General features: G+C 39.1%; 1 protein-coding gene across 2 annotated transcripts in view; it reads left to right on the top strand.

Annotated features, from left to right (window-relative positions):
- The window catches only part of DST (dystonin), a 509,263-nt gene that overhangs the window by 157,705 nt on the left and 335,927 nt on the right, over positions 1-15,631 (top strand). For both annotated transcript variants that reach the window (XM_030198986.1, XM_030198985.1), the window contains 5 exons: positions 361-594; positions 2,930-3,205; positions 5,768-6,313; positions 10,470-10,646; positions 14,525-14,648. In XM_030198986.1, coding sequence (XP_030054846.1) covers positions 361-594; positions 2,930-3,205; positions 5,768-6,313; positions 10,470-10,646; positions 14,525-14,648 — 1,357 coding nt within the window. The remainder of the gene's footprint in view (positions 1-360; positions 595-2,929; positions 3,206-5,767; positions 6,314-10,469; positions 10,647-14,524; positions 14,649-15,631) is intronic.

Genomic DNA, 15,631 nt, shown 5'->3' with positions numbered 1-15,631 from the left:
ATATGCTGTTCTCGTAAGTGTTTAAGCGGCATGTAAATATGGGTAGAATTGTCCTGTTGTAGAATTACCCTTTATATGACTGTTACTGTTATTAGCTTATTTTTCAGCATTGTCTAGGCTGTTACTTTACTTTGTGCATCGTCTTGAGCGTTACATGGAAAGGTGATTTAAAATGGAATAATATTCAAAGACATAACTTGCCGCTTTCACCAAAATGTCAAATAGTGTGAGGTACAATACAATAGTCATAATAAACAAAACAAATAACAACCTCTTCCCCCTCATTCCCTATTCATCACGGAAATCACAATAGAATGTAGATATTGTGGTTAAGCATTACCTTTGCTTGGCTTTCTCCAGGAACTGCAGAAGGATATGCAAGCTGGTGCAAGTGAACTGTCTGAGATTGTGAAAAACACTGAAAGGTTCCTGCGGGAGAATAGAGAGAAGCTGTCACCTGAAGACAGGGCCATGATGGAACAGAAAATAAATGAAGCAAAGATCAAGTTTGAGCTACTTAGCAAGAGAGCAGAAGCATCAAAGAGAGAACTAGAAAAAGCTGTGACAACAGCCATCAAACAGGAAACAGAAAAGGTTCTCATGCATCTCTCAACATTCTATTTTATAACATTAAAAATAATAGCAATATTAATACATTTTATCTTTTTTTTTTTTTTTTACTGTTTGAAGGACATAGGATATATCCCATTACTGCACACTGACTGGAAATGTACAAAATTTGAGATTATCACAAACTTTCAGATAGTGTTTCCTGGTCTCTAAGTCAAATGGAAAGCAAATATGGTAGAGAACCGTGCTATATGGTAATCAATAGAGCAGCATGTGAAAAATCTTTCCACATTGTGCTAGTATAGGAAATTTATTGACAAATGGTATAGATAATTTCCCCAAACCCCACCTCCTGGGAGAATTGCAAGGCTAATATGCCTGGTGATGCTTCTGGGACACTGTTTAAAATGACTGTAATACCCTGTAAGATGCTCCATATCAAAAATCCAGTCTGGTGTGCAGGGTAATGTACAGTTCATAACCTTCAATGATCAACATTTGTATACAAAAAAAGAAGAAGGAACCCCCAAGCAAACCAACAAAGAAAAAAGAAAAAATGGGGGATGACCAACTGAATTCCAGCAGAAGGGTAACTTGTTTATTAAAAGCAGAACAATAAAGTACGAATGTGCAGCAGAGCTAAAAGTCTTTCGTACTGACAGTAAACCTGTTAGAGTCGACAGACTCGATGCAGTCCTATGTTTCAGCGCAAGAGGTGCCTGCCTCAGGAGTCGTAAACAATTTGGTCTGGTTGGTAATGCAAGGATACCAGTCAATAAATCCAAAACAAAAAGTTCAATTGTGCAATGCAGAGAAATCATTAGTGTAAGCTCACAGCTTCACTAGCAATTGTTTTGCACCAATGGTGCAAAAATTGTACTTTATTGTTCTGCTTTTAATTTCCATTGGATTTCCATTGGTCGTCTCCCATTTTTTTTTGTCAGTTCATAACCTTCTCCAAACCTATGAAGCAGCTCAGTGAAACAAGTGGCCCTTATCGGGGTTCATTTGTTTGTCACCATCTGGATGGATGTTTTCCATGGGATCCATTGTAATTCAAAACTGAATGTGGATCGACTCTAAATTGTTTGTGGTCTCTATATAAAGATAAGTCTGTGACTATGTTTTCTGATATCGGATGGTTTTTGAATATATTCGGAACTGTTTTGATGGTTTGAATTTTCTAAGGTAGTCTTTAGCTGTAACTTCAAGTGATTTGGCTAGTATTACTGGTTTTTTTTGGAGGCAGTCTGGTTTTTCTTCGCATTAAGTGGAGTTTCTTTCCACACTGCCTTTTGTTTACCGGTTTTTAAATAAGCCTGTGATGAAAGTGGACTCTGGCTATATTCAGGCCTATGAACCTTTTTTTGCCTAGTTCAGTGGCTCCCAAACCTTGTCCTGGAGGCACCCCATCAATTCAGGTTTTCGGGATACCCACAATGAATATTCATGAGAGAGATTTGCATGCACTACCTCCATTGCATGCAGATCTCTCTCATGAATATTCATTGTGGATATCCGAAAAACCTGACTGGCAGGATGGAATGCCTCCAGGACCAGGTTTGGGAACCACTGGCCTAGTTAGTCCATTGTATTGAAACCTTTTTTTGTTATCTATTGTATAGCACTTTACAATCTAGTCTAAAGTCTACTTTTGGCAAACTTTTTTCTGTGCGTTACTTTATATACAAATGTAGCCATGTTTAAGCAGTGGCCTTAAAATCTTTTTGCTTGTTAAAACTTTAACTTCCATCCCTCTCCCTAGAACCCCTTCATTTACACCATAAGCAAGGGGATCTTCAAAGGGTGGAAGCAATCCCTAAGAGCTCCTCATCTGCTGGCAACATCTTTTAAAATGGCTGCCACTGACCCCAGGCCTTCCTTTACCCTGCATAAATATTAACAAAACAATTTTATAACAGGCTGCCTAGTAGGAAGTCCAAATAGACACCTGTTTTGGGGACATTTTAGAAAGACAACATAGGTACATATGTGTCTTTATAAAACGTGAGCATCTTTGGGAAAACAACATGACTAAAGTTACCAGAAAAAAAAATTAGGTTTAATGAATTTTAAAGAGCAAACACTTTATAATAAAACAGTCCAAACCTCATCCTTGTATGTGAAAAAAATAAAAAAAAGTTACAGAAGTTCAAACATATAACCATTTTTTGGACTCATGGTTTGAAAATAATGGCTTTTAAAACTGTCCTCCTTGCAAACATAATGAAAATCAAATATGTGCACCATTGTCTAAACAGATGGATCTGTTCCTTGCAAAAAAATCAAAACAAGTTATAATACTGGTTAAAAATGAGAAATACTCTTTGTAATATAATTGTTATATTTCTGTCCTTAGGTGGCTGCAGTGGAGCAATTGGAAGAGAGTAAGAATAAAATAGAAAGTCTTTTGGATTGGATTTCAAGTATAGACAAGGAGGGAAAGAACAGTGAGAGGAGAATTCCACAGGCAATAGAGCTGAATGGAACTCATTTTCAGGAAGATGATGGGAAGTCTGTAGCTGGAGAAGAGGAGGAAGTAAATGGTAATATGCTGCAGCCTTTGGAAACCTTGGTGAAAGGACAGGAATGGAGCAAAGAAGAAAATTTGAATCACCAGTATCAAAACGTGAAAGTATGTGCAAAATATCAGTTGTTTTCAGTATTCCTCTAAATATGTTTTATTTTTCAGAATAGTTATTGTAAATGGTCAGCCCTTTGTCACCTGACCTGTATATGGGTAAAATGCACATGTTGTGACTCAGCATATGTAATTTGTATCTGCATAAAAAAAAGTGGGTGGGATTAGGATGAGGAAGGGAAAGTAGGTGCAATGAACGTACAATGCAATAAGCCCAACTTTAGATAGAATGGAGAGAGGGGACTTAAGACGTTCAGGTCAGGTTATATACAAATCCCCCCTGTGTTTTAGAAATGCAGAGCCTCTTGTAAAATATATGTAATGACATGCAGGACTCTGCATTAATGACCCTCCATGTACTGCAGGAGCAGTAATCTTCAGCTCTGTAGGTGGTGAAAAAACACCCAGCTTTATTGCAGATGTGCATGGGAGCAACTTTTTAAAATCATTGCTCCATTCAGCATCCAGCCCCATTGACCTCTCAACATCCCCAACATCAGTGTTCATACTTCTTGACCCCCTTAACATTAGTTTCCTTATTCCCCTATCCCCTCCCCATCCCATCTTTGGGTCTCACTTGGGTCCCTGGTAGTTTTAGTGGGAGCAAAAGCAAACAGTCACTCTTGCTCATGGCAGCCAGGGTTCCAAAATGGTGTCTGTGATTCTTAGCAGTAATCTTTTGGTTCTGCTGCTAGGGTTTTGCCCTTATTTGGCAGCTTGTCTCTTAGCAATAGAACAACAAAATTATTGTGAGGGGGTTATGGGTGCCATTTTAAAACCTGACCCCACCACGAGCAGGAGCAAGTGAGGATTGCCTCTGCTTTCACTAAGACTGTCAGGGACCTTGGTAAGACTTGAGAATGGGATCAGGAGGAGGAGAGTTTGTCAGGTGTGGCCCTAGGGGATTCTTGATGTTGGGGGGGGGGGAGGGTCAGGGTATATCAAGGTTCATGTTGGGGAGTTGGCGAGAATGGAGCTTAGGACTAGATTCTATATATCATGCTTAAAAAAATCAGCGCTGAAATGAAATATGCCTAGGCATATTCTTTAAAGTACGCCTAAATTTAGGCGTACTTTATAGAATAAGCCTAAATTTCCACATGGTTTATACAATACACCGAGCGCCCAACCATGCAGATAAATTTAGACATGGGCAGTTATGCCAAGTAAAACTTAGTGTAAATGCTGACACCTAAATTCCGCATGGACCGGGTGTATTCTATAACCATGTGCATAACACCCATGACCTGCCTATTGCATACCCATGACTACACCTCATTTTCAACTTTGCAGCTTATAATTTATGCAGATCATGTTATAGAATATGCTTATACAGCTCTGCATGTAAATACTAATTAATGCCAATTAGTGTCAATAATTAAGTGGCAATTATCAGTGCTGATTGGCTTATTGATTAATTAAGTTGCATGCGTAAATCCAGAATACGACTGGATTTGCGTGCACAACTTAAGTCACGCTATATAGAATCTGGGGGTTATTGTCAGGTGGTTGGGGAATATGGAGGTTAATGGTTTGGGGGGGCTCAGGTAGGGGGCTGACCTCAGTCCTTACACCTCCCAGCAGGTCTGCCTTTGGGGCAAGTATAAATGCTGACATCAAGATATTTTCCTATTGAAATTTATTTGCGTTTAAAGTGGGAAGTATACATCTGTATTTTTGAGGCACCCAAACCACTTTCCCTCCATGTTCCATGCAATGTAAATGTGATGTGGATCACATTGTTAATAGTGGCGTCCTAAAATCCCTCTTTGCTCATGTAGATAATATAAACATTTAAAACCTGCTATTTACATTTAGGGATGCTAATCCCTGGTGATGTTAATACTGGTTTAACTCTATGTCAAACATTGTGATGAACATTGTGAGCACAGAAGATATGAAATTCGATTGGAATGTATTTTGGTGATTCGATACAACCAAGGAAGAAAGCTTGATACTGTTTGCTGAAAATTGGATTGTATTTTGGATCAAGTTGTTATAAGAAGCAGTATGAAATCCAGTTATTTGATGACCCCTGACCCAGGCAATATGCCAAAACACAGCCTGTGTCGGGCCCTCAATAAAATTTGCTTCCTTCACCCCTTGTTGTGGTTGACTTCACTCCTTTGTTGTGCTGTCAGGGAAATTGTGCCCAGCCACTCATCTTCAATAAACTTAGAGTAGCTCCATTCACTTAAACACAGGTACTAGTAATATAGAATTTTAATGACTGTATTGGTCTTGGAGAAAAATATTTTCTTCGTGGGACCAACAAAAATATAGTATATGATCTTTAGGCACCTCACAGAATAGTTCTTTAAATCAGAAGGCCTCTCATGTCTTGAAAACTTTTGTATTAGAGCATATTTGTATTGGTCCTTCAAAAGGTATCACAGTCTACAGTCACATACATCTGCAAAATGTAAATGGACAGGAATTAATCATTGACCGTATACCTTTAGGGGGCTCACTGTGTTCTATAAAGCAATTTAAGCTGTACTAAATCTTCTTGTTTGCAACTAATCTTGTATTGTGTTTCAACCTATTTTCCTATAGGCTCAGCATGAAAAAATTGTATCTCAGCACCAGGCTGTCATAATAGCCACACAATCTGCCCAGGCACTGCTTGAGAAGCAGGGACACTACCTTGCTCCTGAAGAAAAGGACAAGTTGCAAAGAAATCTGAAACAGCTAAAATCCCAATTTGAAACAACTTTATCTGAGTCTGAAAGGAAAATGAAATCAATGCAGTCCATGCAGGAGGAGCTAGAGAAGTTTACAACAGATTACAATGAATTTGAAAACTGGTTGCACCAGGCCAAGGAAGAGTTTGAGTCCTTAGAATCCGGTGCAACGGACTTTAATGGTATTGAAGCCAAGCTTCAGAGGCAGAGAAGCTTCTCAGAAGACGTGATTTCGCACAAAGGTGATTTGCGGTACATTACAATTTCGGGACAAAGAGTAATGGATGCTTCTAAATCTTGCAGTAAAGGAGATGGTGTCACGGTTGGAAATGACAACGTTGATACTCTTGCTATGTGTACAATGATACAGAATAAACTGGACACAGCATCAGATCACTTCAAATCCTTATATTCTAAGGTAAGCACTGTTCTTGACCTTCATAACAAAATATTAGTGTGGGGGGGAGGAGAGGTGGGGTCTTTCAAATATTTAGAATTAGTGGAACTGATGTTCAGCTGGGTGCTGATATCCAGCCAGAAGTTAAAGGTATACTGGCCCTGAATGTTTAGGACAAAGGATTTATCTGGTCAACTCCTGATATTAACTGGATGAGTCCTTCTGAATATTGTATTCAAAAATAATATTGCCTCAATTGGGAGCGAAATTTCAGCTACGTTTTCCTTGTAAATGTGTAATCTTCTATGAGACTGAGACTTACCACTTTTTCGATCCGGGTCAGCTCCGATCATTTTTAAATGCAAGAAATCCTAAACCACCATGAGAGTTTCTATTACGGACTTATATTGTATGATGTTAAATACCTAGACGCCTTCTTTTTCTTTTTCCTAACTTGTTGCCTATATATTACCTAACCTCTTATTAGGTTTATATGTACAGTCGCCTCCTATATTGAGGACTATGTGATTATAGAAATTTATTTCCTGGGAGTATTCCCATTATTTGATTTTTCTTGTTAACAATTGATGCTTTTTGACAAAGCTTTGCTTTGGATGTATAAAAAAATTGCATAAATAAATAAATTAACAAAAATAATATTGCCTACACTGTTTGCACTCCTTTTGTTAAATTCAAAGTATTTTCCTAAGCCTCAGCCTTTTTGAGAAACCTTTCCTTGTTTGCACAGGTTATTGGTATTTTCCACCCACAAATCTTTGCATAATCCGCCAGATTTTTGAGAATGAATTTAGATCATGAGACTGTTTCATACAAATCAATTTATACCATCTTTTATGTGGGCTAGGCAAGGCCCACTAGTTAAAATAGAAATTTAACAGAAAATGTTGTATATGAAATTACCACTGTATACTTACTTTGAGGGAAGGGTTTGCCCCCCCCCCCTCCATGCCTTCTTATTATCTTTAGTCTGTATTTTTCATGCTAATCAGTGCCATCCATCTGAACCCCGCTTGTCTTTTCTGCAACTCTTTCTTGCTGTAGTTTCATACCCCAATCATTAATTAGATCACCAGGCCCCTCTAGGGTGAACCCTGGAAGAGCTCTTTCAGTGTCTTCAGTCAAGATGCGGAATATTGATTGCCCTTCCATTCTAACCACTCATTGCTCGACAGTTATCGACACAACATCTGCACTGATTTTAAGCTTGGGTGGTTAATGGATTCATTTTTGAAAGAGAAAAAAACATCTAAAATGTGGCCTAAAGCAGCATTTGGACGTTTTGCTTGCCAAAAAATTGAAATGGCTATTTTGGAAACCTATTTTGCAGATGTTTGTCTATGCATTTCATCTGCACTGTGTCCAAATCACAAGGGGGCGTGTGGGGGGCAAGATTAGGGCATTCCTTATACTTGGATGTTTTTCTGCCATAAGGAAACAAAATGTCCAGGACTAAAACTAAGATGTTTTGAGCTAGACTTATTTTAATAATGACTAATGCACAAAAAAGTGCCTTAAATGACCAGATGATCACTGGAGGAGTAAAGGAATAACCCCCTTACTCCCCCAGTGATAACTGATCCCCTTCCACCCCTCTCCCAAAGATGTGAAAGAAACAGTACATACCAGCTTCTATGACAGCAGATGCTATGGCCAGTCCTATAGGAGCAGCAAGTAGGTCCCTGGAGTAGCCTAGCGGATGGTGCAGTGCATTGTGGAAAAGGCGACCCAGGCCCAAAATCCACTCTAACTGTTACACTTGTGGTAAAAAGTGTCAGCCCCCCCCCTCCACCTGCAGCCATTAGGGCTATTGTAGTGCTGTATAGTTGGGTACAGTAAGTTTTTGGTGGATTTTGGAGGGTTCCCCATACAATGTAAGGGGGTAATGGTGGGAAGTGTCCTGGGAGCTTTTATGTGAAGTTCACTGCAGTGCCCCCCAGGGTGCTCCACTGCTCTGCTGGGGATGTCTGTGTGGCCAGTCTACTAAGAAGGCTGCGCCTTCTACATCTCAGTGGCTTGATTTTCTGCGTTTTTTCACATGGACATTTTTTTTCGAAAATTGACCAGAAAGATAAATGCACAGAGCACAAAAATATCCAGCAAGTGGCCATTTTCGAAAAAAAAAATTTGATTGATGTTTTGCTGTTTCAAATATCGCTGTTTACACTATTTGGATTTTGAGCAAAACGTCCAAAGTTGGAATTAAACGTCATATCAAAAATGCCCCTCTAAATTTCTGAGATGGTTGTTCACTAATTTGTGCCATTTCACATTTACAGCAGTATTTCAGTAATTCAGTGTAGGTATTAATCTTCATGAGATAACTAGTGAATGATTAACAAGAATAAATATGCAGCAAAACAAATCATGGCTTTGAGGTTCTGGAATTGTTTTGAGAACCAGCTGGATTAGTGAATGTTAAAAACAAATGTGTGAGAAGGCAGTTTTAAAAATTTCCACACGTGCATTTATTCCTGACCTGTAGCAGGTGCAAAGAAATACGTTCATGTTTGACAGGTTATACGTTTTGCAGAGTATACCCCAAATTCCTCCCAGCTCTGCTTCAGGAATGCCTACGTTAAACACGTATAAAAGTATTCATGGGATCACTTGTACTATTCTAGGCAAAGTGTAGTGTGTAGCTTAAACAGACAGCATAAATGATCCTCAAGTAGAAGCTTTACCAGCAGACTCTCAATTCTAAAGTAAATCTTTATTGTAGTACTCAGAAAAAAACAAGGAAAATCCAGCTTACATTTCAGTTGGTTGTAAAAGAATTGTGGCCTTCTGCGCATAGAGCCTGTATCTAGCCACCTCAGAGGGAAGGAGATGGCCAGAATCTCAGCCCAGCTGAGAAGAAAAGCTGTAACACTCAAAGGGGTAAAGGGGAAGAAACTCAAGGAAAGTAAATGGGAGTGACTTGGGGAAATAGTGAACAATCTTGATGGAATTACAGTAGATTAAAGCGGAATCAGCCCCTAGAATTGCTTCTGATCACCAAGGCATGCAAGGAAGACTGGGCTCGCTCATACAGCGCGCAGGGGCAAAGAGGGAGGGCAGGCCCTAGCTCAGAGTTAACAGCCAATAGAGAAAGCTCACAAGGAGTTAATCACAGAAACTGAAAACTATAGGAAAAGCAGTCCTAATACACAATGCTATCTATTACACAAAACAATGCAATTAAATACAAATAATACTTAGGGTTACTATCAGGGGCATTTTTGAAAGAGAAGGGCGCCCATCTTTCGACACAAATCGGGAGATGGGTGTCCTCTCAGGGTCGCCCAAATCGGCATAATCGAAAGCCGATTTTGAGCATCCTCAACTGCAGTCCGTCGGACGACCAAAGTTCACGGGGGCGTGTTGGAGGCGTAGCGAAGGCGGGACTGGGGCGTGCTTAAGAGATGGGCGTCCTCGGCCGATAATGGAAAAAAGAAGGGTGTCCTTGACGAGCATTTGGTCGACTTTACTTGGTCCATTTTTTTCATGACCAAGCCTCAAAAAGGTGCCCGAACTGACCAGATGACCACCGGAGGGAATCGGGGATCACCTCCCCTTACTCCCCCAGTGGTCACCAACCCCCTCCCACGCTAAAAAAAAAATAATTTTTTTTTTTTTGCCAGCCTCTAAGCCAGCCTCAAATGTCATACCCAGCTCCATGACAGCAATATGCAGGTCCCTGGAGCAGTTTTGGTGGGTGCAGTGCACTTCAGGCAGGCGGACCCAGGCCCATCCTCCCTATTTTACCAATAACTTGTGCTATTTTAGCACAGGTCCCATTTCATCCAATGAGACCTAGTTATTAATAGTTAGGTTAATATAAAATAATACATCTTAACGGTAGCCCATATTGATATCTCCCCCTCCCCCACCCTTAGTGGTTTATAAGTTGTTAAATTAAATTTCAGTAAAATTGTCTATTCTCCACCAAGCTTACTTTTCATCTCTCAGATAGCATAAGAAATGGTTAGTTAGAGGGTTTCATCTTAGGGCATATCATGTTTACTCCATAATCAGAGACATTTACATTTTGTGAGAGACTTGATATTGTCACTGTGTCAGTTGGCTAAAGATCATCTGTTTGGAGTACGTGATCATTTTAGTGAGTATAAAATATCAATGAGATGTTATTGCACCAGTTTTTGTCTTCCATTTTTAGTGCAATAACCTTGGAAATGACCTGAAAGACCTTGTAGACAAATACCAGCATTACACAGAAGTATCTTCTGGGCTACTGTCAGGGCTCCAGGCTTCTGAGGTGGCTATGAATAAGCAACTGTCAGAGCCCATTGCTGTGGATCCCAAAAACCTCCAAAGACAACTAGAAGAAACCAAGGTAAAAAAAAAAAAAGATATTCTGGAAAAAAATCAGTCTATGTAAAAAGGTGAATTTTTCTATGAACATGTAACAGTTTACTTTTATTTCACATAGAGTTGTTGTGGTAAGTCATATCTATAAACTCATGGCATTCTGCATTGTGTAACCCATTCAACCCTAGTAATTATGAGAATAAAGGAAAGAATTTCAAGTTTACTTCAGAGTTAACATGCCATTTCAGATGGGCGTGATTTACTAATAGGCAGATATTCAGACAGCCCTTGAGTGGCCAGAGTAACCGGTTATTGTTAGTTGAATTTTCAGCTGAATCTAACTGGTTAGGTTTCTAGCCAGAAATTCTTTTCAATCTTGCTAGTCAAATTTAATTTAGCTCTGTGAGGCTGGTGCTGAAAGTCCACGTTAACCAGCTGATTCTTCTTAAAGGATCCCTCCTGGTATGTCATAATCAGCATCTCTTACTAACATTTTTGTCAGAGCAGTATATCCTCCTGCTCGCTCTACTGTGGGCTTCTTGAGTAGGTTTTTAAGTTTTCAGAAGGGTGTGGTGATGGTGGGGGGACTTGGGGTGGAGTGGGGGGAGGGGAAAAATTTAGGGAGGTGGATAATAGAAATGTGGGGAAACTGTGTTGTTTTTTTATTTTAAGCTCATGAGATACCCAAAGAGAAGAGATACAGGAGACTTAGAAGGTTTTGAAAAAAATGCAGGGAAGGAAGAGAGGATTGCAACTGAAGGTGGGTGGGTTTAGCAACAATGTTTATGGGATGCCTTAAGAAAAAGGGAGATGGAAAGATCAAGTGGGAACAAGGAGATCATAGCTTTGGGAGGGTATTTTTTTATGGAGACTCAGAGGAGGATGGCTGAGCAGTGGATGACCAGCTTAAGGAGGTACCCTTGCAGTGCTTAATCAACCAAGTTATGTGGCTAATGCTGGAAATCAGCACTAGGGGAACAATTCTTTAGGATGGCACTGACAATTAAGCACCAAGAATGCCGTTAATGGCCAGAATTTCAAAATCCATGCACATATGTGTGCACATGTGAATGTTTCTGACTGCATGCTTATTCTAAAACAGCACAGAGAGGATCCAAAGCACAGAACACAGTCCAAAAGCACAAAAAAGTGCCAAGAGCCTTCAATAAACGGGACAAAGATCTTTATTTGCACAGCATAGATCAATGACATAATGACCTGACAAGATCTGTGTTTCAGCACAAAGCGTCTGCCTCTGGGGTCTTCATCAAAAATAATAAAAATGCATGTTACATAATCAATACTTAAAACAAAAGAAAATATAATAAATAATAACATGGATCATTAAGTTAAAACTGAAATTTTAAAAACCAAAAAAACAGATACACAAATGAGAAATGCAACATAAAAATGGATATACATATCATAAATACAAGATAGAATACAATGATAGTTAAAACACATTGAAATAAGTGATTGTGATGATCTAAAGATATTTAAAAAATTCTAATTAAAAAATGGCATATTTTTGAAGGTCATCATTGTTTCAAGACAAAAAGGAACTATCACATACACTCGGTGAAAGCATTTCCCGTTGTTAGTATACAGGATAATCAAGAAGTAGGCTATTTTTTCCTGTGGAGCATGTTTTTTGTAATTCCACCTTGACGATTAGAGAATTCAGACAACGCACTGGTAAAATTTATTAACTTAAACATCATATAGACTGTAGTACTAAATGGGCTGTATACAAACGTGGGAAAGACAATGAGAAACATTAAAGCACATATGATTGAACATCAAAGTAATATGAGAACTAATGTTGCAGCTCCGCTTGTCCAACATTGTGTGGATTTCTTACATTCCTTTTCAGAATTCATTTTTTGTATATCAAGTAGTGAAAACATCATGGCGGGGAGGTGAATTGAATACCCTCCTATTACGGAAACAGCAGTGTTGTATCTTTGAGATACACTGTCATACCTCAGGTTTAAATAGCGAGATTGATTTATCTGTATTTTTATATGAACAGTTGAAGATTATGTTTATTTTGTTTTCATCTCATCCTCTATTTTATTTGAAGGTCTTATTCAATAAACGAAATAATTACCCTGTTAAAGATTTCTCAATGTCATTATCTATTATGTTATCAAATTTTATTGTATTAACCAGGTCCTTTTACCAAGCATTTTAGTATATTTATGTTTTCTAGGAAGTATGTTTTCAACAAACAGATACACATTTGACATTTTATGTATAATAGAAATGATATGATTTATTATTTATCTGTTTATATGTCATAGTATAGAATGGTGGATTACAAGGAAGTAGGATAGGCATTTTTTAACATTAACTTTATTTGATCTTACATATATAATGATTGAAATATACATATTTTATCATACTGTTATGGAATGACCACTAAAAGCATATTGGTCCCGATATTCAGACCGCAGGAAGTAGCCGGGCGGTCTCTCGCGGTTGTCGCTAAGCCCGGATACTCAGTACTGGCCCATTTCTGGGGACCAGCACTGAATATCCAGTTTAACCTTGGCTGGTCCGATTTTAACCAACCATGCTGATATTCTGCGCTGGCCACTTAAAGTGAGGCTGGCTAAAATTACTCCTATAACGAACCAATTAGCGCCAATAATTGGGGTCTGAAAATCAATTATTGGCGCTAATTGACAACAATTTGAATTTATGAGCATCTTCCTAGTCTGTATTTCATAAAGATGCATGTGCAAATTTCTCAGGCGTGGATCCGAAAAGGTCATGGGAGAGGCATGGATGGGTCGGGGTGCTCCTAAAGTTTCCGGCAGTGTTATTATATAAGGCAGATACGCACCTAATTTATGTTCGAGGATTTACACCGCGGTTCAGTTGGTGTAAATTTTTCGGTGCGGATCCCGGCGCTAACTGCTAATCCATAAATGGTACCCAATTTGGAGCGCCATATATAGAATAGCCTTAGTGTTTATTTTTTTTTGTGCCCGACTTTGGGTATATAGTCTTAAATGACTATTTTTCTTTGACATCTTAGGGGTCCTTTTACAAAGGCGCTCTGAAAAGTGGCTTGCAGTAGAGTAGGCGCGGGTTTTGGGCGTGCGCCGATCCATTTTTTAGTGGGCCTGTAAAAAAGCCCTTTTAAAAATTTTTGCCGAAAATGCACGTGTGGCAAAATGAAAATTGCCACGTGTCCATTTTGGGTCTGAGACCTTACCGCCAGCCACTGACCTAGTGGTAAAGACTCACATGGTAACTGGGCGGTAATAAGTACATAAGTATATAAGTATTGCCATACTGGGAAAGACCAAAGGTGCATCAAGCCCAGCATCCTGTTTCCAACAGTGGCCAATCCAGGTGACAAATACCTGGCAAGATCCCAAAAAAGTACAAAACATTTTATACTGCTTATCCCAGAAATAGTGGATTTTTCCCAAGTCCATTTAATAATGGTCTATGGACTTTTCCTTTAGGAAGCCGTCCAAACCTTTTTAAAACTCCGCTGAGCTAACCGCCTTCACCACATTCTCTGTCAATTAATTCCAGTTTAACTACACGTTGAGTGAAGAAAACTTTTCTCTGATTCGTTTTAAATTTACTACATGGTAGATTCATCACATGCCCCCTTGTCATAGTATTTTTGGAAAGCGTAAACATATGCTTCACATCTACCCGAGCACCTGAAAATAAAAAATATTTTTCAGACACACATATCAGATGCACGCCAAAAATGAAATTACAGTAACAGCCACAAGGTAGTCAGGCGGTACTCCATTTTGGCGTGTGTAGATGCTTACGCGGCTTAGTAAAAGGGCCCCTTATTTTGTGTGCATTGAAAGCATATCTTTTTGTTGGTGTTATGGCAGAGACCTAACTATAATTTTTTTAATTTTATAGATTCTCCAGGGACAGATATCAAACCACCAGATTTCTGTTGAGAAACTTAAAAAGGCTTCAGAAGTGCTACTGGATACAAGGGGAGGTTTGCTGCCAAATAAAGATGAAATCCAGAAAACGTTAAGTAAGATACATTCTCAGCTGTTTATAATCTAAGGAATAAGAACATAAGCGTTGCCATACTGGGACAGACAAAAGGTCCATCAAGCCAGTATCCTGTTTCCTACAGTGGCTAATCCAGGTCACAAGTACCTGGCAAGGTCCCAGAACAGTAAAACAGATTTTATGCTGTTTATCCTAGGAATAAGCACTGGATTTTCCCAAGTCTATCCTAAGAATGACTTGTGGACTTTTCTTTTAGGAAATTATCCAAACCTTTTTTTTAAACCTTGCTAAGCTAACTGCTTTTACCACATTCTCTGGCAATGAATTCCAGAGTTTAATTACTCGTTGAGTGAAGAAAGAATATAACCCAGGTTCCTGAAGGAAAGTTGCCCTAAGGGACGGCTTGGCATCTGTTATTAAATGTACAACCATAGTGTTTTTTGAAATACAGAAACAATACTGCCATTAATTTGTCAATACATTTTTCTCTCAATATTGACACGTGCTTGTACTGTAAATGACTAGTATAGTGCCTAAATAGCTGGAGTAAATGGTCACACGTAAGTTAGATACATATATTTGCAGAGCTGCAGTAGTATTCTGTACTTTCCTTTATAGAATAGGTTCCAGATAGGTGCCTTCTTGGCACCTAAACTTATGGAATTACACTATTACCCCCCAGATTCCATAAATGGTGACTAAAGTTGCGCATACAAATCAGCAAGCGTAGGCAATTTGCGCACACAACTTAATTGCTTAACTAGCTAGTCAGCACCGATAATTGACCACTAACAAGCAATTATTGGCACTAATGCACATTTCACAAAGAGGGTGTGGCCATGGGAGGGACATGGGCGGGTTGTGGGCATTCCTAAAAATTACATATACTGTTACAGAATACGCCTTATCCATGCCTAAATTAGGCGTGGGCATTTGCACCAGGTTTTTTATTGGTGTAAATAGTCACACCTAAATTGTAGTCGCGGGGATAGGTGCTACGCA

This window comes from Microcaecilia unicolor, chromosome 3 (genome assembly GCF_901765095.1).
Source record: "Microcaecilia unicolor chromosome 3, aMicUni1.1, whole genome shotgun sequence".
NCBI classification, from domain to species: Eukaryota; Metazoa; Chordata; class Amphibia; order Gymnophiona; family Siphonopidae; genus Microcaecilia; species Microcaecilia unicolor.
The sequence above is the reverse complement of the archived record's forward strand: the minus strand, read 5'-3'. Positions and strand labels throughout refer to the sequence as shown.